The 25,057-nt window shown below is 34.6% G+C and overlaps 2 protein-coding genes across 6 annotated transcripts; one reads left to right on the top strand and one right to left on the bottom strand.

The window, feature by feature from the left end:
• The first annotated feature begins 5,028 nt into the window (after positions 1-5,028).
• On the top strand, positions 5,029-8,896 carry LOC107762680 (prohibitin-1, mitochondrial). 2 transcript variants are annotated; one of them, XM_075226944.1, is made up of 6 exons: positions 5,029-5,183; positions 6,253-6,439; positions 6,833-6,949; positions 7,258-7,428; positions 7,696-7,908; positions 8,471-8,896. In XM_075226944.1, the coding sequence occupies exons 2-6, from the start codon at positions 6,263-6,265 to the stop codon at positions 8,660-8,662; spliced, it is 870 nt and encodes a 289-aa protein (XP_075083045.1). In that variant the 5' UTR covers positions 5,029-5,183; positions 6,253-6,262; the 3' UTR covers positions 8,663-8,896. The 2 variants fall into 2 exon arrangements, with proteins under 2 accessions (XP_075083045.1, XP_075083046.1); XM_075226945.1 differs by having other exon boundaries at positions 5,101-5,183; positions 6,243-6,439.
• Positions 8,897-10,247: 1,351 nt separating this feature from the next.
• On the bottom strand, positions 10,248-22,491 carry LOC107762679 (uncharacterized protein At4g17910). Of its 4 annotated transcripts, XM_075226940.1 has the most exons (17): positions 22,343-22,491; positions 22,202-22,265; positions 22,069-22,111; positions 19,924-20,093; positions 19,589-19,662; positions 19,397-19,472; positions 19,208-19,297; positions 18,104-18,177; positions 16,694-16,781; positions 15,746-15,872; positions 15,570-15,674; positions 14,247-14,366; positions 13,938-14,067; positions 13,774-13,825; positions 13,639-13,683; positions 10,628-10,726; positions 10,248-10,521 (listed from the first exon to the last, which is right to left on the bottom strand). In XM_075226940.1, the coding sequence occupies exons 1-17, from the start codon at positions 22,396-22,398 to the stop codon at positions 10,369-10,371; spliced, it is 1,566 nt and encodes a 521-aa protein (XP_075083041.1). In that variant the 5' UTR covers positions 22,399-22,491; the 3' UTR covers positions 10,248-10,368. The 4 variants fall into 4 exon arrangements, with proteins under 4 accessions (XP_075083041.1, XP_075083042.1, XP_075083043.1 ...); XM_075226941.1 differs by lacking the exon at positions 14,247-14,366; XM_075226942.1 differs by lacking the exon at positions 15,746-15,872 and having other exon boundaries at positions 19,219-19,297.
• Between the last annotated feature and the right edge of the window lie 2,566 nt (positions 22,492-25,057).

Genomic DNA, 25,057 nt, shown 5'->3' with positions numbered 1-25,057 from the left:
ATACAACAGTCAACACAACCAACAACCAGGCCTAATGTAGCTCTCAATCTCAGATTCTCAGTAGGACTGTGAGACAACCAGTTAAAAATCTGCAATTTCAAACAATTCAAAGAGCATTTTCAGAAAAAGAAGAAGACATAGTTTAAGCTATCCAGATTCCAGAAACATACAACAAAACAAGAAGCAAGTGTACTGAAGATAATGAAATACCTGAGCTTGTACGACAAATGAAAAATCACTATATGTCGACAATGTAAGGCTCTCTTCCCATATTAATAAATTCTGTAAAATAAGATAGTAACACAAGAAATTAGTTTAGAAGTAATCTAAATAAACATACAAATAAAGTATACATTAAACACAAGTAATAAAAGAAATAAGATAGGCTTACCAACTTCAAGTTGTTCAAGATTATCTAAATCTTCTTCTTCACATGAACATGCTTACCTTCCATCAAGTTAGTGTTCCATCTAGTAAATTGCTTGCATAACTCTCTAACCATCACATCATTAGAACTCGCATTATCAACTGTCACAGTAAATACTTTATCCACTCCCCATTCAAGTAAACACATAACAATACCACTAGCTAAATCTTGACCTTTGTGACTAGTAATTGGACAAAAATTCAATATCCTTTTATGCAATTTCCAATTCTTGTCAATGTAATGGGATGTAACACACATATAATTAATTCTTTAAATTGAAGTCCATATATCAGTCGTAATACATATTCTATGTTTTGATTCTTTAAGAATTGACTTCAAAGCAAGTCTCTCTTCATGGTACATCTCAAGACAATCCCTAGTCATAGTAGTACGAGATGGAATATGAAATAAAGGTTGAAGAGTTCTCACAGAGTCTCTAAATCCATCTTTTTCAACAGAAATAAAGGGAAGTTCATCTTTAATAATCATACGAGCTAAGCCCTCCTACATGCCTCTTGATTAAATTTCCAAGGGATAAGTGAAACATCGCTTGTTTGACCTTTCTGTTGAAAAGCTAATGTTGTCTGGCTTGTTTCTGCCTTGTTGGGATTGCTCGAACATTTGGGAATATGTGATAACAAATTGCTTGTGCTGCTATTCTTGGTATCAACTACGTATTCTTTTGAACAATACTTGCATTTCGCTTTTTTCACACCCTCGGCATCAGTGAACTTGGTGAAGTAGTGCCAAGCAACTGGTCTTTCTTTAACTATTGTTCTTTTCTTCGAACCAGATTGAGATTCACTATTGTTGGTTGTGGAATCATTTGAAGCATTACTTTCACCAAAATTTTCAACAATTTGAAGTTCATTCGGTGTCTCTACCTCATTTTTCATCTACCAAAACAAAAAAAAATCAAAGTAAAATCAGAAGTTGAAGAATAGAACATGAAAGAGACATAAAAGACAGAACATAAAGCCAAATCGATACATACATATAAAAATTGGAAAAAGACAGCATGAAAATTCAAAAAAAAGATCCTGTAATCTCTCTCTAACTCACACAAAAAAAAAAAAGACACAAAACACACACAAAAATACCTCTATTTGATTTCTACCGTGAAATAAAAGGTGAAAAACACCACCTTTGAGCTCTAAGAAAGAGGGGAAAAGCAACCATGAAACCAATAATAACTAATAGTTAGAGAGAGATGCCAGTCTTACCGTCGATTAGGATTTTGCATCGTTTGCTCTTGACTCGGATTGGAAATCGAACAGGGATTTGGAGTTTTGGACTCTTGGAGAAGACTGTGAAAACTCTTCTGGTTGAGACTTGAGAGGATATAGATTTGGAGTTCCGGTTCAGACTCTTCACTGAAGAGTGAAGACTGAAGAGAGGCGGAAGTTGGACAGAAAAATATGTGAGAGAGAATTAGATTTCGATATAACCTAAGTGAGGGGCTCGCTTAAAAATGAATAAGCCTAACCCTAAAATTTTAGTGTAGTATTTATATGGGTCCATATAATTTCGAATTTCGGATAGGATCGGATTAAAATTATACCCATCTGAATCCAATCCGAATATCCAAAATTTTATAAAACATAATCCGTATCCAATCCAAATATCCGAAATCAAAAATCCGAAATATAGTGAATCGGTTCGGATTTCGGATATCCGATCCAAATGCACAGCCGTACTCGCATCTGCAATCAAAAATCCGCAGGTGCAATTGCACTAGTACTCTACTTCCTTTAGCAATACACTAAGTCTCGTTTTTTATCCGTTAACCATCCGAAATCAACCCGAGGCCCCCAGGACCTCAATCAAACATACATACAAGTCCGAAAACATGATATGAACTTAGTCGAGCCCTCAAATCATCTCAAACAACATCAAAAACACAAATCGCGTCCCAATTCAAGCCTATTGAAACTAAGAAAATTCCAACTTCTACAAATGACACTGAAACCTATCAAATCACGTCCGATTGACCCCAAATTTTGCACACAAGTCTCAAATGACACCACGGACCTACTTAAACTCCCGGAACTCTAATCCGAGCCCAGTAACCACAAAGTCCACTCTTGGTCAAGCTTCCAAATTTTTAACTTTCGCAATTTCAAGCCTAATTCAACTATAGACCTCCAAATCACAATCCGAACATGCTACTAAGTCCAAAATCACCCAACGGAGCTAACGGAACGATCAAAACTACATTCCGGAGTCCTTTCTACATGAGGTCAACCTTTTCAACTTAAGCTTCCAACCTTGAGACTACATGTCTCATTTCATTCTGAAATCCCTCCAGACCCGAACCAACTACCCCTGCGAGTCACATAACAACTGTAAAAGCATAAAATGAGCAGTAAATGAGGGAACATGACTACAGCTCTCGAAACAACTGGTCTGGTCGTTACAGTAATAATATGCAATATACTGCAACAACTGTAATAGTATACAATATACCATAATAGTACACTTTGATTGCTATTTATTGAATCATCTAGGTGCTATTGTGCAAAGTTAAAGTGATGGTTATAGTAATATTATATTGTTATAGTATACAATATAATATAACAGTATACTGTAATAAATAAGTCATTTTTAATATTTTTAATTTTTCCAATTAGATCCTTGCAAATATTTTCTTAAATGAATTTTTTGATGGAGTTCCATAAAAATAATATTCATTGTACAAAATAGTAATATGGGGAAAAAAGGAAATTAATAAAAAGATGAATGAAATTAGGAAAGGAACGCGAAATTAAAAAAATAAACAAAAGGAAAGAAAAATAAAAATAAAAAAATGAAAAGAAACGGGCCAAATTGAGTATAAAAAGATATTATGGTGAAAAAGGCCAAATTGAGTATAAAAAGATATTATGGTGAAAAACAAATAAATATATATATATATATATATATATATATATATATATGTGTGTGTGTGTGTGTGTGTGTGTGTGTGTGTGTGTGTGTGAGAGAGAGTGGAAAAAAATATATGAACAAAAAAAAGAAATAAAAACGAGAAAAAATAAAAGGAGAAAAGAAAGAAAAGAAAAAAAAACAGAGAAATAAAAAAGAACATAAGAAAAAAAGAAACAATTATCCAGAAAAGCTACAATGGGTAGGAAGGGTAATTAGTTTGGTGGATAGAAAAATTAATGGGTAGGCAAAGGTAATTAGTTTAATTTTTGTGGGTAAAGCTATAAAACTCCATCCAAGAGATAGTGGTTTTTTGAAAGGCCAATTATAGGATAATAGCCCAAAGTCAAAAGCCCATAACATTTGAATTAAGAAAGAGTACTATGGAAACTAGTCAACACAAAAACAAAAAATATAGGGTGTGCTTGGTATGAAAAGAAAATATATTTTCCATGAAAAATATTTTCCTATAAAATATTTTCGTGGAAAATGAGTGATTTTATAACTTATTTTTTCTTGTTTGGTTGGTGAGTGAAAAATTTTTTCCGAAAAATATTTTCTAGTGTTTGGTTAGAGAGTATAAAATATATTTTAGAAAAATAATTTTTTATGTTACTTTCCTTACTCATCCCCTTCCCCCAAGTCCCCGTGTTTTCATATGCTCTCCCCCTCCCTCCCAATACCCAACGTTTTCACGACTCTATTTTCTTAAAAAATTTAATTATTCTTCTAAAAATTCACACAAACCAAAGGAACTAATGTACTATATTACTTTTTAAAGCAAAAATAACGTTAAAATTTGTGCTCTATAACTTAAAAAAATACTATTTTTTTGGTTTTTAAAAAGTACTCTTTCTACAACATGAAAATAAAGTACTTATTTTGTTGAAATGAAAGAAAATACTTTTTCTACACCATGAAAAGAAAACTCTCATTTTGTTGAAATAAAAGAAAATACTTTTTTGTTGAAATAAAATAAATACTTTTTACTACATCATTTTGTTGAAATGAAAGAAAATACTTTTTTATATTTTGAAAAGAAAATATTTTTTTGTTAAAATGAATAAAAGATACTTTTTTTAAATCATGAAAAGAAAAATACGAGAAAAAAAGTACTCTAAGTATAACATGAAAAGAGAGTAACACTAATAATATTTCTATTTAGGGTGGGGTTGGGGCTCGGAGGGGTTGGGGCTCGGAGGGTGGTGGGGTGAGGGTGGGGTGGTGGGGGGTAGGTGGGAGTGATTGGTGGAGATGGGATTGGATATGGAAGGTTAAAATAGAGTTTTGAAAAATATTCCTTGATAGAAAATATTTTTTTTGTTAAAATGAATAAAAGATATTTTTTTTAAATCATGAAAAAAAAAATACTAGAAAAGAAGTACTCTAAGTATAACATGAAAAAAGAGTACCACTAATAATATTTCTATTTAGGGTGAGGGTTGGGGCGAGGAGGAGTTGGGGTGGGTGGGGGTGGATGGGTGGTGGGGCAGAGTGGGGGTGAGGGTAGGTTGGTGGGGGTAGGGTAGGAGTGATTGGTGGAGATGAAATTGGATAGGTAAGGTTAAAATAGAGTTTTAAAAAATATTTTTAAAATTCTTTTTTTGTTAAAATAAATAAAATATTTTTTTTCAATTGAAGAAAAATGAGTTAATGAGAAAAATATTTTCTAAAACATTTAAGCCAACAAAAAATTTGGAAAAACAATTTTGCTTACCAAACACACCCATAGTATTAAAATATTAACCAAAGATCCTAAAGCCCTAAATCATTAAACCCCTTCCTCAAGCTCCCGTTAACCTTTTTCATTTCTCCTCTCCTTCAGTTCGATCAGGTAACAGATCTTCCTTTCGTAATTCCATTTTCTTTATGTATGATTTGTTTCTGTTTTTATTGTTTACATTTCTTCGTTAGGGTTTTATTTTTTACCCTTTTGTTGCTCTTTAAATTAACGGACGACCTTTGCACCAGATTTTCTTTTATACTATTTTTTATGCTTGATTTATCTTAAATGACAAATTATATTGTGTGTGTTGAAATACGATGAGCTCGAATAGAGCAGAAAGGATATAAAGGGTTTAATACAGTCAAACCTCTTTATTGTTTTGACATTTTTTGGCTGCGATAATGAAGTGTTGTTATAGGGAAAATACATTATAAACATAGCGTGAAGAATTGGTTCCAAAGAAAACTTGACCGTTATAGTGAAATGCTCTTATAGAGCATGATTGTAGTAGAGAGGTATGACTGTAGTAGTTGTTATTGATGGATTTTGGGAATGCAGGTGCATTAATAACTCAGATACATGTTTAGGATTTAGGTTTCAAGTGTTTGTAAGATGTTGTGCTGTGCATTAAACATTTATGATTTACCTCTGCATAGTTTGTAAGAAATTTGACATTGAGTTGAACCTCCTGTTTGCTAATTCAACTTTATCAAGAATTTTTAGTGCTTCATTGTATCATAGTGTACTTAAAAAAGGGTAAATTGTTACATCAAAGTTTTAATAGTAAGTGAAGAAAAAATGTGAATGGCAATGGAGTGTCAAATATATGGGACTTCGGGAAGGGGGTTCAACTGAATCTCTTTGTCGAGAAATTATACTGTGCAAACAAGATAAAAATGAACTTTTTTTGGTTATATATAAGCTGTTGAATCCCCATGAGGAAAACTACCCCGGAAGAGATAAAGGGGGGAGGGGGGGGGGGGGTTCAAAAGTTGCTCTAGGTCATAGGTTCAAATCCCAATTATGACATTCTTGTATTTTTTTTGAATCACTTTGTAAAATTCTTAGCTTTGCTGCTGTGACCAATCAAAAGGGGTCTCTGTCTGATTGTGTGCTTGCTTGCCTTTTTTTTTTTTTTTTGGTTAACAGAAATTGTGACTGTATTAGTATATTTCAGGATTGGCAAGATGAATCTCAACAATATTAAGGTTCCCAAGATGCCAGGTGGTGGTGCAGCTTCTGCTTTGATCAAATTGGGAGTTGTTGCTGGTCTTGGTGTGTATGGAGTTGCCAACAGTCTATACAATGTTGAGGGCGGGCATCGTGCCATTGTTTTCAACCGTATTCTTGGTGTTAAAGATAAGGTAATCTTGTCTTTTTTTTTTTCTTTTGGACCAAGACGACTTTTTCTCAGTACTACTAAGATTGTTTTTTGGTTAGCAACCGTCACTCCAAAATTATGTCCATGTTATCCATGTCAAGCTAAGATACTTATTAAGTGAGATGAATTTCGGAGCCTTTTGCAGGCAATGCTCGTATAGTATTTGTTTTAATATATGAAAAGATATTGATAGCTCTTCTTGATTTTTTGCTATATACTCAAATGTTTGTGTTAGATGGTTGTGGGGTTGTATGACTCTAAGAGATGATTTTCCTCTGTTTTCTGCGTGCATAATGTACGCGCATTTTTTTTGGTTTTTTATTTTTTATTTTTGCTTTTCCTTTTTGATAATCTTTCATGACTGATTTATGAATAGGTTTATCCAGAAGGGACACACTTCATGATTCCTTGGTTTGAAAGGCCAGTCATTTATGATGTTCGTGCACGACCCCACCTTGTGGAAAGCACTTCGGGAAGTCGTGACCTTCAGATGGTAATTTTTTTTTCTGAACACTTGTTTTACCCTCATCTCTTAGGATGAAAACAAAACAAAACTAGATATAGGGTAAAAAAAGGGGGGCATTTGTAACAATGATAATAATAAGGTTTTGCTTAATCTTAGATAGAGAAAGTTTTTAGACTTTTAGAAGTATGGGATTTGCAGGGTAAGGCTGCGTACGATAGACCCTTGTGGTCTGGCCCTTTCCCGGACCCCTCGCATAGCGGGAGCTTAGTGCACCAGGCTGCCCTTTAGAAGTATGGGATTTAATATAATGATCTTTTCCCTGATTTATTGCACAGGTGAAAATTGGGCTCAGAGTTCTCACTCGTCCAGTTCCAGACGAACTACCCACTGTTTACCGAACTCTTGGTGAAAACTACAATGAAAGGGTCCTGCCTTCAATTATTCATGAAACGTTGAAAGCTGTGGTTGCCCAGTACAATGCTAGTCAGCTCATCACCCAGAGAGAGGTATGTGCAAAATGCTAAAAGTACTTAGTTGATGTCGCTCTAGGTGGAAATAATTTCTATAACTAGCAACATCTCTCATATGTACTATTTTTTTTCAAGTGTGATTAGGCCATTGTGTTGGAAGCTTATTGCATAATTACTACTTCCCTATCTGAAGTAGGGAAAGTAAACTGTGAATCTTCTATTTACAACAGATGTGAACTTTTAAAAATGTTTTTTGTTAATAGATACCATCTAAGTGTTGCCAATATTGTGCACTTTCTGCAGAACGTTAGCAGAGAAATACGGAAGATCTTGACAGAAAGGGCAGCCAACTTCAACATTGCTCTAGATGATGTGTCCATAACAAGCCTGACCTTTGGAAAGGAATTTACAGCTGCAATTGAAGCAAAACAAGTGGCTGCTCAAGAAGCTGAGAGAGCAAAGTTTGTTGTGGAAAAAGCTGAGCAAGATAAGCGAAGTGCTGTTATCAGAGCTCAGGTCAATATAAGTTCCCTGCTTCACATCTCTAGTTTAATTTAAACTTTAGTCACTCCACTGCCTATCATTTATCTGCTGCTATGTTGATGTCTTTTATGCGTCACTCTCACTCTAGCACATGATTCCTCTGAACTCCAGGCCGTTCGAGTTTGGCATTTGCTGCTTGAATAGTATTATTCATACAGTAACAACATATCACATATATATTATAGCTATCAATAAATAAGAACAGAAAACTATACTATAGAAAATCGTTTTAGGCTAAATTCTCCATTCTGTTTTATTCATTACTCCCTCAATCCCAATTAACGTGATATTCTTTCTTTTTTAGTCAGTCCATTCAACTTTAAACTTCCTATTTTACCCTTAAAGAGATATTTATAGCCACACAAATTTCTTTGGTTTGTTTTACACCACAAGTTTCAGAAGTTTTTATCCGTGTCACAGTCAAATACCCTCTCACATAAATTGGAACGGAGGGAGTACTATAACTTTTTTGGGGAGGGAGGGGGGATAGAGAAACATTATGTGCAGTAGTATTGAATTCCTATTTGTTCTGCAGGGTGAGGCTAAGAGTGCCCAACTGATTGGTCAAGCGATTGCCAACAATCCGGCATTTATCACACTCAGGAAAATCGAAGCAGCAAGAGAGATTGCCCAGACTATTTCACATGCAGCGAACAAGGTGTACTTGAGTGCCGATGATCTGTTACTTAACCTTCAGGACTTTAACTTGGAGACTGCAAGAAAATGATTTGGATAGTGGAACTGTTTACATTTCCAGCTTTCGACATTTAATTATCCTCAGAGCCATTTAACTTGTGGGACGACTCTCTGTGTTTACATAGTGACGGGATAGATGGTAATTCTCAGTTAGTTGAATTCTTGAATAGGGAAATATTTTGCACGAGAAATTATTGTGAAATTAATATCATTTGGTGGTTGTCGAATTGGTTATTGATATAAAGTTCTTCCAGTTATAGTCTGATCTGACATGACCAAGCTTTATCAGTTTTTTAATCAATGTATGCTTAATATGTAAAGAATCTTGTATGATCTATCTGTTCAAGGGTTGCTCGACTTTTGAATTGGAAGAAGTGAATAAGGCAAAGGTTATTTGGCAAAATGGTAAACTAGTTGAGGCTCCCATGTTTCTGTTAGTTTTGGCAAAACTAAGGACCTGTTTGCTCATAGATATTTTTTCCTTTTTTTTGAATTTATTTTTTAAAAAACGTGTTTGTCCATGAAATTTTAAAATTTTTTGAAAATATTTCGAAAATGAATTTTTGTCAAAATTTTCAGAATTTTTTGTTTCCTCACTCACAAAAACTATAACATTTTTTCAGGTGAAATGCATGTCCAAACATAATTATAAATTTCAAATATCATTTTTCAACTTAACTTCAAATACTATTTTTTTTCAAAATTACAATTTTTATGTCTAAATGCCTACTAAGATTCTAGCAATAAGCTAATAATGAATATATTCTGCGAATTTCTCACAGATTGCATGACAATATGCAACATGGTATTTTCTTTTACCTGCCAAAAACTAAGATTGTAGCACGAGTTTAATATTCCCTTTATTATTTTTTTCCTTTTGGAGGAGGCGGTAAGGGAGGACACTTCGGGAATTGTATCTATTGGTTTGGAATTGGTAGTGCAAAAGGCTAAGGCATATTTGCCAAAGCCTCCCCCTTCTTATCCTCAAAGGTTAGCTATGCAAATATGGTGAAACCCAATCAAAGTTTCAATGAAATATTGAAGGGTTTATCTATTAATTACCATTGGTGAAAGCTTTGGAGCAAACGTCCGATCATGCCAAATTTATAGATGACCTTGTAACCAAGAAGCGGTGGATGAACTTTCAAACTATGAAGGTTACTAACCAAGATAGTTCGACATAGTCAGAATCTTGAGAAGCAAAAAGTATCATAAAATGGGACGGAAGTAAATATTATTAACACTAGTAATTTCTCAAACGGAAATGGGTTAAAAATGTCCCTAAACTATTGGAAAAGGTTTAAAAATACCCTTTCATCCACCTATTGGGCTAAAAATATTTTAAAACATTTTCCAATAGTTTAGGGCCATTTTTAACCCTTTTCCGTTTCTCAAATGGGTATTGAGCTTGGCTTCCTTTTCTTGCCCAAGTATTTGATATTTATGCACAAAGAATGCTAAAAAGGGCTTGAGGTCTCTCTCTCTGTTGCTTCTTGTCACACATGCTCCCCTTTTGGCTGTTGCAACACAGCAAGAGCATATGATTTAGGCCGCGATAACATGCTCATGTGAGTTTCGCCCGTTTCTCTCATACACTTCTCGATGAGCATTTCTAATGAGCAGAAATAGAGTGTATGTATTTCTAATGTAGACACACAGGATCTATAACAATAAGAAGAGTAATGTAATGGAGGATGGGTTAAAAAATGAAACTAGAGTACACTAGACTAAGCTCCCCTACCAAAACTTCAATCGAATACCACAAACATGTGCAATTGCTGCAGCAATAGATAAAATGTATGCATATCCAACCAAGATAGCAAGTGCAGTGAATGGTGAGACAAAGAGGGTATCAATGGACAGGTTAACCAATCCGGTTAGCACGTTAGCCTGCATGATCAAATGACGATTTTGTGACTGATCTGATCATCCAGAGATCAAAGGATGAACAGAAAGCATTATAGAATGATGATGTCAGCAATAAAATTTTTCTCACCAGAAGAAAAGAGCCCAGTAAGTTTCGGTCAAAAACTTCTATCAACGCAGCAACTTTATATCCAGGTACATAATCAGCTAGAGTTAAAACTGCAAAAACCTGAAAAAGAGAAACGTTGAGCCATGCCTAAATCAAAAAAGAAATGAAACATTATACTGAATCAGAATTGCATTATGAAATTATGCATCATTGCATTCAAGAGAAATTTACTCAAGTAATCCAGAAGTTCTTTCTTGGGAAGTGAATCTACTTTTTACCAAACTTTTTGGAAATACGTTCGCAACATTTCGAAAAACAACACTTTTAGTTTGTATAAGCGTATATTGAGTTCAATCTTAGAAGAAAAATTATAAGCGTCCTACTTAACTCAAGAATGTGGTCAATCTACCACAAAAAGTGAAATAAAATTAGCATTTCCGAACAGACAAGAAGTAACCATCTATCCTCCAGTCCTGAGCTCAATGACATCCATTTTGTCGTATTACTCAAAAGACGTCCTTTCACTAAACTGCACAAATGACCTCAAACTAATTAACTTATTGGAGAAATTTAGAGTTTAGTCTTCCTTACAAGTCACAGTTTGGTCCATGCTATTCTAGTAAGTAGTGATGAAACTCTTTGTGTGAATAGTTATTATTTTCACAGAGCTCAAAGCTACTTTTGTTTCTCAATCTCTTATTATCTCTTGGATTTCCACTTTCAATTGATTTATCAAGTTCTGAAATAAGTGATGAGTGATCAATTAATCAATAATCCTTCAATTCCATACTAGTTGGGGGGTCAAACATATGATCTGTATCCATTCTGATCAGCTAAATGAATCTTTTAAATCCACTCCTCTCTATTTGTATCCATTTCATTCTGATACTGGTACATACATAGTTGTCTTTAAAGCAATTAAGAATTCTCTAAAAAAAAAGAGGTTCTCTAAATCCTACACTTATTTCGACACTGACATACAAGTTTCTAACCAAAACATAAATATTCCCGACAAATCCTATGTTTTTTTAGGACAACTTCCTTTCATGTGATTCTATGTCTACCTTATACTCCTTTTGCACCTTCAATCATCATAGTCCACACATACAAACCAACTTATTTGAGGTACATAGTACATGATCAAACCATCTACAAATGACATTCTTTCATTTATCCTTTATGTGCTACTTGCACCCTCTATCCGATATAATTGTTTTGAATTCAACTACGTATCCATATTAACGTGTGCATTTCTAGGACATTTATCTTGTGGATATATTGCATCCCTGAGACACTACACATACTAGTGTATAACGTTGGTCCCATAACCAATGTGTAGACTTTGCTTTCACTTTGTTAGGTATCGGGTTCAAGGAAGATCTTTTGTGTAAACCAGGGTTAACGGAAATCTCTTTGCATCTCTTCCCACTGTTCTCATACTTGTAACTGCTCTTTCGTAAATATCTTTAATACCACTTATATTTGATATGGATCCTTTGGAAAGGACTTTCATTCGCACTCTATCATATGCTTTCCGTAGTTCACTGCATCTCATGTAGATATCTTTCTTCCTCTAAAATTTCTACCAATCTTTGCTGTTATCAAACTACCAAGAATAAACTCACTCAGCCACGTCTATGTCCCTAAATCCATGCTCCATCACTCTTTTCGCAAAGTTGTACTGTATAATCATAAGTTTAATACCACAACCGTTCGCACATCTTTATCTCCTTTGTTCTCATATATTAGAACCAATCTACTCTTTCTCCACTCATTTTGCATCTTTCTTTCCTTAATATAGCATTGAATTGCTTGGTTAGCCACCACTCTAACTTCACCAAGGCACTTCAAAATCTCTATAAGGATACCAATTGGACCACAAACCTTTCTACCCTTAAATAATCCACGATATACTTTACTTCAACATACGTTATCTATGAATTTAGCTAAGCGTTCTATCTGTCACACATTTATGAAGATCATTTAAGTCATCCGTGTAATTTGTATTGAGCATTTCATCGACATACTCTCCATCTAGTCTCACTATCTCCGATCAAAACTTGTTGGAAATCGTTCTTAATACACTTGGTCCAAGTTTTTCCCCACTTTGCACTTTATCGTGGCATAAATGATGAGAGAAGGCATCAGAAAACCTATGAATTATAAGAGAGAAAACTCCATCATCCAATAAGAGTCACATGTATGTGTGCAAGCACAGACTCCTTTCACATGTCTAGAACTGGAAACAACTCCAACTACACCTTGGAACATAAAACATTGCGTAGATGAATGAGTAGCTACAACAACTAAGCAAACAAAATCTGCATACACAACTTTGAACCATAGTGGTTAGCTGGTTGGATTGTGGCTTTGGAAACACATCTGGCAGGTGAAAATACCATACAAAGTTGAATGTTTTGTTTGGCTGGTTGTGAAGAATACTCGTCTAACACAAGAGAATTTGAAGAGAAGGGGAATGCGGCTTTGCTCTAGATGCTACTTATGTGGAAGGGAAGCTGAGAGCAATAGCCATCTTTTTTTTGCATTGTCGGATCACAGATTAACTTTGGCAAATCTTTTTGAATATAAAAGGGTTGAAATGGATAATGCCTAAATCAACTGGAACTCTCCTGGCTTGCTTGTGAAGGAGTGGTCAGACAAAAGAATGGTGGAGTGCTGTTCTGGCTTGTGTTTGATGGACCATCTGGAAGGAAAGAAACTCAAGATTTTTTGAGGATATAGGCAACAATATCGAGAAGATTAAGAAGAATTGTTTGTTTTTATTTCACTTTTGGTGTAAAGGGGAATTGGTAGAACTAGGGAACTTTTTGTGCTCTTTTTGTGAATTGTAAATATGGCTCTTAGTACTGCCTTTGTGCTAATGGAGTATAATTTGTTACCTTCCTCACAAAAAAAATGAAGCAAACAAAAGGAGCCTCCGGGAAGAGAGCGCTCCACATTCTCACTATGAAAAAGAAACTTCAATTGCATCTAAATAGATACAATAAAGAATGAATTTATATGAATCTTACCTGAAGGTTCATAGCCAATACTACAGTAACATACGCCAGGTTGCACTGTTAAAAGAGTTTATTAGTCATCTTGCCATAAGATTACACTGAAAACTAAGATATTTTCTACTGAAAACAAAAAGAGGAATACACTACCATTCTGCGAGAAACCCTCTCAACGTGCATGTCTAGAAAAACTGTCAACAACCTGGCAACGTGAAGAGAAAGCAACAAGCTTAGAAATATCAGCAATTATATATCAAGGCAGCAAACATTCACAGAAGCAGACAAAAAAGATACTCCATAGAGGAAACTCAAACCAGAGTAGAAGACAAAGAATCCAGACTCTAATCCTTGCCCAATCGTTTGTTCTCAACAGAGCATCTCCAGGTTTTCCAAAGAAAAGATAGCTGCCTAGTTGGACGCAAACAAGGTATAACCCCCAATAACCTGATATCAAAAGAAATAATCTTCTAAACCAGAATTTACAATCATAACGTAAAAAAGCAAGGAAATTATGACAAGAAATGCTGAAAATATTATGATATAACCAGCTTCAACCCATCTAAAGTCGATACTCATATAATAAATTAAAAATCACATTTGGTTAAAGACGACTCATGTCAAACCTGCTTTGAAATGCTTTTCTTGAGCCGAGGGTCTATCGGAAACAGCCTCTCTATCTCCACAAGGTACGGCTAAGGTCTGCATACATACTACCCTCACTAAACCCCACCTGTGGGAATACACTGGGTATGTTTGTTGTTATTTGATTAGAGACGACTCGCGAATACCTTCTGAGAAAGGAGATGTGTAACAAAATAGAAATAGCTAACATAATGCTTCATTAACCATGTTTTATTCTGCCTTGAAAAGAAAAGTTATGGTCAGAGTTTTGACATCCTCTAGGAAAGGGTTCCCAAATAAACAATTCTTGCCTTCTGCTGGAAATTTGAGAGAGAAATTTGACGCTTGGCACAGGAATAAAAATTTAACCAAAAAAGAATCAAAAGAAATATTTTTCTTCAGAGTGGCAAGTGTGTGTGCGTGTGTGTTGATCTGGATGTTCATTTGTCTCAAAATCTACAAACTTACCTGACACCTTTGTATTCGACCATAGGAAACAGTTAACATGTGTGCAAGATTCAACAAAGGAAGAACCATAAAAGAAAATGAATCCCTAGTTCTTACTACAATAAAGTTACATTACATGGACCAACTTGCAAGATGTGAATATGTGATTACTGTGATATTCATTACAGTAATATCCAGAATGTACTGAATTTACCTCTAGCTTAATTTGTTTTTTATTCTTTTGATTTTGGAAACAAAATGTTCATAGTTGTTTCTACATTTAGGTACCTTTTCTTCAGTTCTCCTGGCCCACATCCCAAAATTCACTCAAATAAGTCCACACATTATTCACATAATAATTCCGCTCAAACAAATTAGCATTAGGAAGCAGTTTACACGTGTATGCTTACACTTACCAAAGAAAAAACCCCAGAAAAAAACTAAACAAAAGCTCCAGGTCTTGCTAGAATAAAGTTACAATTCGCGAATCGCCTTAGTCCAAATACTACTATGTTAGGAACTTATCATGGTTAGTTATATCGGGAAGTTTAGTTTGATTTACAAGCATTGCGACCCAGATCTTTAAAAAAAAGAGACATATATTGGTACCTTTTCTTAACGCCACCTATGTGAGCTAGTCCCAAGTCTAGATAAAGTAGGAATTTGTGATTCCAAGTTAAAAACTTAAAGGGGCAACCAGCCAGTCTCTCAAAGCATTTCCAAATAGACACAACGAGACCATAAAACTGAACAAGAGAGTAAGCAAACGCATGGCGAGAGACCATGAGAGAGAGAGAGAGAGAGAGAGAGTGCTCTAATTTCATTTCACAAATTTATTTTATGTTTTTATGAAGATTTTACTTCACTATAATACTTACCAAAAATGCTAAAAATTCCTTCTTTGTTTTGGCTGATGATGTCAGGTCCTCTTTCGCTTGAAAGAAGATATTCATTTAGCCCAAGCAACAAGAAGACCTCATATCCTAAAACGACAAAGAACGTTACAGGCTTACAAAGCATAGGTACCCAAATTTTTGAGATGTTGCAACAATACCTAATAGAATAAACCAGCCCAGAATTCCACAATTACTTGGCGAAAGATTAATCATCGATGTCAAAACTGCCACGGCAGCAAGAGTGAAAAAGAAATTCCAGTGCACACCATATTCACCAACGTGAACCTATGATGAGGAAGGGAGTGACTTCTAACAGCTATAATACATAGAAAGTGATATAGACTGAAGAAATGCCTACCAAATGCAGATGAAGAAAGGATGATAGTAACTTTGCAGGTATATTTCATGAGAAGCATCTGTAACCATTAGTACAGACATATGATGCATTTAATTCAACATACAAACAGAATCATACATAGGTAAGTTAACGTCAGAGAGAAAGTTCAAAACTACAAGACTAGAAGCTTATGGACCCTTCTAAAATTACCATTTTGATAGAACAATATGATGAGAAAAGTTAATGATGATCGCTGTAGCCAAACATAGGAAAATAAGAAGAATATCTTGTGAAATAGAACTGTAAAGCATTAAACCAAAGGTCTCGTTTCTATGAGATGATTGTTGATTTTAATTTTGACATGACTATTGTTCTGGCTTCACTATTCAATGGAAGGGGCTACACCATGCAAGTAAAACATTGGGCAATCCTGTTGCCAAATTTGACAGTACACTAATTAAGAAGGTGACATGTCATTTTTGAGAACATAATGTGCAACTAAAATAAAAGAAATAAAAAAATTAAACACTAGGATTATTACTAGTCATTTAGCATGCTATCCACACTGCAAAGGATGACGACAACCAAAGGAAGGGGACCACCAGTAAACAACATAATTTCAAAGTTGAGACATTCTCGAAAGCTTCTTTGTAATTTCGTGCATGTATCCATATAGGGTGGGGTTGGATACACTTTACTTTCAAGTTATTAATTCACCATTACCACGGGCTGAAGTGGCCCAACAAAAAGGAATTAGGATTCCATTTACCTGATAATCCACAGTTGATGTGAAAAAGATTCGAGCAAAGCCCAGAACTATAAGTGGACAAGTTGAAGAAATTGCATTTCTCAAATTCCTGGAAAATATAAGAGATTATTAAAAAACTGCCTATTAAAGGAGTAAAAGAAGAGAATCAATCAGATACTACAGACCAGAAATTAAATAACAGTTCTAAAGTACTGAATGAAACAACATGATCTGATTGTACCAAATATGTCTTTAACTATCATTAGAAAAAAAATAAAAAACTATGATAAAGAAAGGATCGAGAATTGGCAGAACAAGGGAACAAAGAATTGGAGTTAAAGCAATTAGAATTGGAGTTAAAATCACATTAGGAGAAAAAACGGAAAAAAAAGAAGGCAAAACCTATAGCTTTTACGTTGGAGTTAGAAGCGGTAGAAGTTATGGAACAAAAGGGACTAAGACAAACTAGGTTATAGATTGGAGATTTGGAGTTAAAATAAAAAAAGGTAAAGGGTAAAATAGAATTATGGAGTAATAAGTTAAGGCATAATTCCCCACTTGTGGGATTATACTGGGTGGTAGTTGTTGTTATTGTAAGTTAAGGCATAATTGGAAAGAAATATAGGAAACAATCCCACCACACCAAATCGGTTGTTTCAAAAAATGGGACTTTTCATTGTTCTTGAACAATGGAGTTAACAATACAATACAACCAATTTTAATGAAACAATCAAAACAAACATTGTTTTAGGGTAACAATACAATACGATACAATGGATAACAACCATCCAAACAAGTTGTTAGTGAGGATGAACATGTCGAGGTTTTATTGCATTACTTAATTAAAAGAAAAAAAATTCATTAGGCATCCACATTCTTTATTAAGGGCATAATTATTGAGTTACCATTGAAGCTTTCTAGGTGCAAACTTAACTATAAAAATTTGACCTACTCGCGTGATTAAGTGGTGCTATTTTCAACTCTTATCTTTTTTTTTTTGGATGAAGTAAGTTGTGTATTAATTAAAAGGCATCCAGAAGATGCAATGATTACAAAAGAAAAGGAGATATCAGCTCCAAGGAAGGACAAAAAGCTATTACAATACTATAAAGCTGATAAAGTCCAAGAATTTTCAACTCTTATCAGTTAGCCATAAACTGAGCGTGCAACAAATAAACTAGGGGAAAACATCAAAGCATGGCAAGGGAAAAGACAGTTCAAGTAACAATTCATTCGGCGCTGTATTTATTTTTCTTTTGCTTTCCACCAGCAATCTTGACATGGTTCATTTACAGGTACAAGTAGCTAGCTTGGTTGCTACAGAGAGAATATAGGAGTAATAGCCTGAATACTCTTAAGAGAAACAGGCCAAACTATATAGCACCACCTACAAGTTCATGATCAAAATTCAAATCGAGAATCATCACTTACATTTTTGCAATTCCACGTGCTTGCCGTGAAACCAAAGCATTTGCCACAATAAACGAACCTACTCCAATGTCCATCTGACATAAGAAGGTAAACATAAGGTGCCTATTTTCAGCTCCATTTTACATTACGTAAAAGTTTCATGACAAAGTATTAAGTTGCCAACCAGTATGAAGAACTTAAACAGAGACAATGAATCAATGATGTTGAGCTCAATATTGTGAAACTGATTAAAGTAGGAAGAGATAAAAAACGAAGGAAGAATCGAGAAAAGAACTTTCATTATGACAACTTCAAATAAGCCATTTTTGTGAAAAGCTACCCCGGATTCGTTTAACATGTCAATGTCTAAAATGAGACAGAAGAATCAAAATTTAGAACCATACGAGGTAACTTGCTATATTTGGAACATCATGAGTGTATATAGAGTAACACTAGCAATGACATAGAACACTCCTTGTTTATTCTAGAAACAATAGCACCAAATCATCCATTCTGTTCCTTCCAGAAATAACCCTTAATCTTACAATGGTTTAACTGTCAAACACAGATTTGCTAAGGATAGCTCAATCCTACTTTTGTAGATTCTTAAAGAAACTTGATGCAATGAAAATAATAAACTGATGAAATCTAAAACCTAGCTCCAGTTTAGTTAAAAGATCACTAGAACTGCGTTTAATAGCTTGTTTGGCCAAGCTTTTTTGGGGGCCAAAAGTTTGGCCTTTCATAAGGAAAAAAAGTGCTTTTGAGGAGAAGCAGAAGCAGTTTTTGAGAAGCAGAAAAAAGTAGCTTCTCTCCAAAAGTGCACTTTTCTGAGAAACACTTTTGAGAAAAATATGCTTAGAAGCAGTTTTCAAAAGCTTGGCCAAACACTAATTACTACTCAAAAGTACTTTTCAGATTAATTAGCCAAACACAAACTGCTTCTCACCAAAAGTACTTTTTAGAAAAGCACTTCTCAAAATAAGTTGATTTTAGAAGCTTGGCCAAACAGGCTATAAGTCTTATAACTAAGCAAACTGCAGGTTGGGGTGCTCCGCATCACTCAAGCGACACTTCAGTGCATGCACGCAAAAGTATGGCAATAGAATCCAGATAGTAGTTTACCAAGCCAGTACCATAGGTCTCTGTTTTAGCATATCTTCTAGGAAATATCTTGAAGTCGACAGCCAGAATACATACGCATGTCAGAAGATTCTGCAGCAATCATCCCTAAAGACATAAATAGTAACTCCAGAAATGAAAGGTGATTAAAGTAGATGAAAGCATTATGTAAATAATGATTATTCTGCATACCATAGAAACCCTATATGCAGATATATTTGTCCTGAGAGATCGGACCCCCTCTTCCTGAGAAACAGAAAATCCAGATCTGCATTGAACATGAAGTACTTTAACATACAAGAAGCCACATGAAATACATGTAAACAGGTTAATGGAATGGCGATAGAATTCTGGATATCAGATATGAATTATGTGATTGATCACCTTCTAGCTACAATGAAGAAAGCCACCAACAAGGTCATCACAACTGCATTAATATATGTCCAATCTGCCAGAATCTGAGATCGAATGGTTATTTTATCTATTATGTATATCAGGTATTAAATGAAGTTGTCAAAACTTAAGATCATTTAGCACGTAGGAAACAACTACTACATCAACAAATGACTAGAAATAAAATAATAAGTCAACAACTAAATCTTTTTTCATATTCATTCAGATGTCAAAACAAATAGAAAACTTATTGCTTCACTAATTTGACTTGATAAAAATGAAACATAACCACTGTTAGTATTATAACACAGACGGAGAACACTTACAGTTAAACATAAAATGGCTGGAAAAACAATCCAGATGACATCAAGAGTCACCGCAGCAAGATATGATCCCATGTTCTTATTACAAGCAACTACATTCATGTGATCATCTTTCTTTTTTGATGACGTAATGTTATCATCTTTTTTCAACAAGGCCTCTGCAGAATTAGGACCTGAATTGAGAAATAGAGACAATAACACTATGTTAGCTTCATATAACTAAAACTGCCTAATCAATGCAAACTCCTTATAGAGGATTAGATGCCTAACAAGGGGGTGTAGTGATATAGTAATGAACCTAGAAACAAATGAATAAAGAAAAGGAAATGGAAATAAATAGCAACTAGAGTCACAAACTCAGTGTTAGGATTTCTTAAGTGAAACAGTATAACTAATCAAGCACTTATCAGTTTCAGCAACAATGATCACCCTAAAGGGTACAGGTCTTCAGGAAATTCATAGACCACTACAGGATCAACACATTAGTAAAAGATTTTAGTTGTTGTAAAATTGATAAAGACTTAATGTATTTGTTGTTTTCTCCAACAAGACATTTTCTTTTCACTTAAAAGCGTTACGAGATTGCACCCAAGGGTGTGCTCTAGAGGTCAATGAAGTAAGAGGAGAATCATGAGGTCTCGGATTCAAATCTACCTAAGCCTCGGTAGTCAGAGTTACTGATACTTGTGCTAGTGGGAGCTGGCAGGTACCCGATGGAATAGCCGAGGCGCACGCAAGTTGGCCCGACCTTCACCATCATTAAAAAAAGAAAAGCATTACGAGATTCACTCACAACTTCATAAATCAGAGCTTGTTTTGGCCAAGTGAAACGGGTAGGCAATTACTCATCTGTTCTGGTTTTTGGAATTCTTGCATTAGGATTTTTTCGCTTCATCCTCTTGTTTCAACTATGTTGTTCGGACTCTCCAAAAATATTGTCGCACCCATGTCGGATCCTTAGTACACTATTTTTGGAGGATTCACACGCTCGACATTTTTGAAGAGTTCAAGTAACATAGGTTTTGCCAAAACATTTTATGAAGAAAGCTTCCACATCCTCTTTCTCCGCAATGAAAGAGAAATACATATACTCAGAACTTGTCTTACTATGTCAAATATGTCCATCTCCTTTCTGTAATTCCTTTACATGAGAAATAGACCTAAGGTTATACGAAAACTATAATTTCCCGGTTTTATTCCTTCAAATTTATTCCAAGTCCCGTTCAGTTACTCCGAACATGTACTCAATAATATTTAGCCTACTTTATTTTAAGTATTCATACTCTTCCCAAACCAATCATTAGTCCAAGAGAGTGTCCGCAGCTTCTACCAACTGAACGACCCAGAGCCCTCAAAAAGCCTTTTCACAGACCTCAGTACAATAATGGCTTATAACATACTGATAACTTGTTAACATGTAGGAGCCACACAGTACTAACGAGCCTCGAGTCCGAAGGCTGCTCGAGGAGTCGGCTCGATAACCTTATCGAGCCCGTTACCAAATCGATCCGCAAGGCATTGCTTCGAGGTCGGAAATGCGCGACGCTCATCCCGAAGGTCGAACTCTAGTCAAGACCGAAGGGCTCGACCCAATAACGAGTTCAAGCCAGTATCAAGCACACAGACAATAGCCGTTGCAACCGCATCAAGAGAGAGAATCTTGGCGGGAATCAAGGAAGGACAAATCATCATGAGTCCTCCACTATATACTTTATTTTATTATTTTTTGTTATAAATAAAGTAATGACCCTCTACTATAAAAGGGATACTTGTAAGCTATGGTGGCACGGAAGAGATTGGAACAAAAAAGATCTTTTCTCATATACAAAGATATCAACTTGTGCTTGTTTTACTTCATCTTATTCATTCTTTCTGTTCATCATTCTCATTCTCATAATCAAAATACTTGTATTGTTATCTTTATATCAAAGGGTATTACGTATCCTTAGAACCATACATAAATTTAACATTATCCGATTTTTCGGGTAAACACATCTAAAGTAGAAAAGCCGAAAAAAACATAAAACATAAAAATAATTAACCAAAACTTAATACTAAGAAGCTAAGATAATTCGTATATTCGTAAAATAGAAATGAATTAAATGTTATGACAGGACAAAAATGATACAATGTTGTGCTATTTCTCACCTTTTTTGGTGCTGGAGTATACTGAACGTAGAAAGAGAATCATCTGAATCACAAAACAAAAAACAAAATAAAAATATAAACATACAATACAAGAATAAAAAAATTAATCAAACATTAAGGAACGGCTTCCTACAGAGAGTGTAGTGATGAGAAGAAATAGTTCCAGCATTGAAGTTCCTGATAAATTGCTTACAAACCTGAAAACGAAAATTCAAATCAATATTGCAATTTATAGATTTGCTGTTTGAAATAAGTGAAAAAAGAAGATTCGTACTCTTCCTTGAGATGCTTATTTGGATTAAAGGACTTCATATTCAATGGAGGATCCATGGCCGGTCAAGGTAAGGCAGCAAGTGAAGCCCCAAAAATATGAAGCAAATATTATATTATTATATAATATATGTATAATTTATATTTATACAATTATTAATAAAAGATTTCAAATTTTAATATTTTTAAAATTTTGGTAGAGTTAAGATTGAGTGAATTAACAGGATACATTGTTTCTCTTACTAAATTAAATAAAATATTTACCTTTTCGTCAATTCTATTTTTCTTTCTTTGTGTATACTTATTTTTGCATATTTTTTGTGATTTTACTTTCTAATTTTAACTCAAATTTTCAAAATTAACCATTTCTTTTTGTCACACTTGATTGATCCACACGTCAAGTTCTTCTGTGTCTCATCTTTTATAACTAAGAAATTCCTGAGACAGGTCTTGTAAGGTTCAGAACACTATGGATAATGGACTCACCCCTTTACTATTTTCACTTAAGGGGAGAGTTCAATAGCATGACGTGCACCTAACCCACACATGATGACATGCTCTCACTATGAGGTCAAAGAAAATAATAGGAATCAATATATATAACTAATTTTTGGCGAAGAGGCGTCAATGGACACCCTTTAGCATAAGATGGCTCTGCCACTACTTGCGTTAGCTGATTGTGAATATATAGCTGGAAAGTATTTTTAATAGTTGATACTGATTTTATAAATAAATAGTTATTCCATCCGTTTCAAAAATATTGACACTACTTTTTTTATTAATTTGTTCAAAAAGATTGTCATCTTTTAATATTTTCTTAATAAGAAGTATTTATAGCCACACAAATTTCAAAAGCTTTACAGCCACACAATTGTTATAGTTTATTTAAGATCATATATCTCAAAAGTATTTCCTTCTTTATTAAAGTTTGTGCTAAATCAAACTAAGACAATCTTTTTAAAACGGAGAGAGTACATATTTGAATATAAGTACTGAAACTGATAATAAGGAATTGATATATATTAGTAAACAAATATTGATAAGGAGAGCCTTGGAGCAATGGTAAAATTGTCTCTCAGTAACCTAAAAGTTATGAGTTCGAGTCGTGGAAGCAGCCACTAATGCTTGTATTAGGATAAGTTATCGACATCACACCCTTTAAGGTGCACCCTTCCCCAAAACCCGCGTGAGTGCGAGATGCTTTGTGCATCGAGCTGCCCTGCTTGAATTGTTTTTCTTTAAATAACTAACACACCCTTAATTTTTTCCCAAAAAATTAAAAACTTAATAATCTTTGTAAAAAAAAAAAAAAAAGAGGAGGAACGGTGAATATGGAGTGAAGAGGTCAATGGAAGATTTATTGTGGAGAAGGTATTTTAAAAAATTAGAAAAAATATTAAGGATAAAATAGTATAAAAAAAAACTTGCCATAAAAAAGTGCATATAAGCTGAAAAGCCCCATAAGTTAGGACTGATAAACTTATGATTTTTGGTTGATTTTGGCTTATAAACACTTTGATGTTTATCGAATACGTAAATAATCTAAAAAATGCTTATAAGCTAGTTTGACCAGCAAACCACCCTCATAATTTCACTCATCAAGAAAAAAAAATACAAGAATACTATCCATAGATCAGCTAATGGTATTTTACCTGACAAAAATTTGTGAAAGATAACTGTATAGGGTAAAATATGTTATGTTATGTGGCCACCCAAAAGAGAAATACGTGGAACCTAAGACGAGGAATAGCCAAAATCGAAGGGAACGGTCCAGTCTGTCACCGGAAAGAATAATGCTCATAAGGATGTAATAAATACTCTTCGCCCGGTAGCATTGAATGGAGAATATTCCACAACATTAAGTACATTGCCCGTTACAAAAAATTTGGCATTTATGCTCACCGTTACATCTTCATCGATGACCCTCATAATTGACATTAAAGAAGGCACGATCCTAGGACCTCATTTCCTAGACGTAGCTATAAATAGTGAGCTCTGTTATCATTGAAAGGACACGAATTTTCTGGCAATTCACATTTATACACTACAGTAAATGTCACGACCCAAAATCCCACCACAAGCGTCGTGATGGCACCTAGTCTCTAAGACTAAGTAAGCCGATTTACATTACATTTCGAAGCCTTTTTTTTTATAAACGAAACCAACAACGAAAATAATTATAACAACCTCCCAAGACTGGTAGTACTGAGTCACGAACTCTAACATAATACATGAAATGATCTCAATGATCGAATACTCAATACTGTTTGATTAAAAATTAACAGTATAATAAAATGAACAGACTCCAAGGGACTGCGACGACCAAGCAGCTCTACTTTGAATCTTTGCGATCACACTCTAACTTTGTCCAGGTCCGATACCTCCAATATCTGACTCTGTGCAAAAATGTACAGAAGTGTAGTATGAGTACACCACGATCGGTACCCAGTAAGTATCAAGACTAACCTCAGTGGAGTAGAGACGAGGTACAGTCAAGACACTCACTAGTCAAATAACCTGTACAATATAGCAGTATACAATAGTACTGGAAAAAACTAGCAATGATAACAACAAACTCAATCAGTGACATAACAACAAGGCAATAACAACATCATAATTATTACTCAGGCGAATAAAGAACACAAGTACAATCAACAAGTCAAGTCATTCAAATATAAATCCTTCACATATTATTCTTTAAGATAAATATCTTTCGAAT

Source organism: Nicotiana tabacum, chromosome 12 (genome assembly GCF_000715075.1).
Source record: "Nicotiana tabacum cultivar K326 chromosome 12, ASM71507v2, whole genome shotgun sequence".
NCBI classification, from domain to species: Eukaryota; Viridiplantae; Streptophyta; class Magnoliopsida; order Solanales; family Solanaceae; genus Nicotiana; species Nicotiana tabacum.
This window is presented reverse-complemented; position numbering and strand designations above follow the sequence as displayed.

Bases quoted from the DNA above. Each gene is read 5' to 3' on its own strand.
- LOC107762680 (XM_075226944.1), top strand. From the start codon at position 6,263: ATGAATCTCAACAATATTAAGGTTCCCAAGATGCCAGGTGGTGGTGCA. The intron at 6,950-7,257 runs GTAATTTTTTTT...TTTATTGCACAG, and splicing joins GAAGTCGTGACCTTCAGATG to GTGAAAATTGGGCTCAGAGT. The intron at 7,429-7,695 runs GTATGTGCAAAA...CACTTTCTGCAG, and splicing joins AGCTCATCACCCAGAGAGAG to AACGTTAGCAGAGAAATACG.
- LOC107762679 (XM_075226940.1), bottom strand. From the start codon at position 22,398: ATGGATCCTCCATTGAATATGAAGTCCTTTAATCCAAATAAGCATCTC. The intron at 22,266-22,342 runs GTACGAATCTTC...TTTCGTTTTCAG, and splicing joins AATAAGCATCTCAAGGAAGA to GTTTGTAAGCAATTTATCAG. The intron at 22,112-22,201 runs GTAGGAAGCCGT...TTTGTGATTCAG, and splicing joins TTCTCATCACTACACTCTCT to ATGATTCTCTTTCTACGTTC.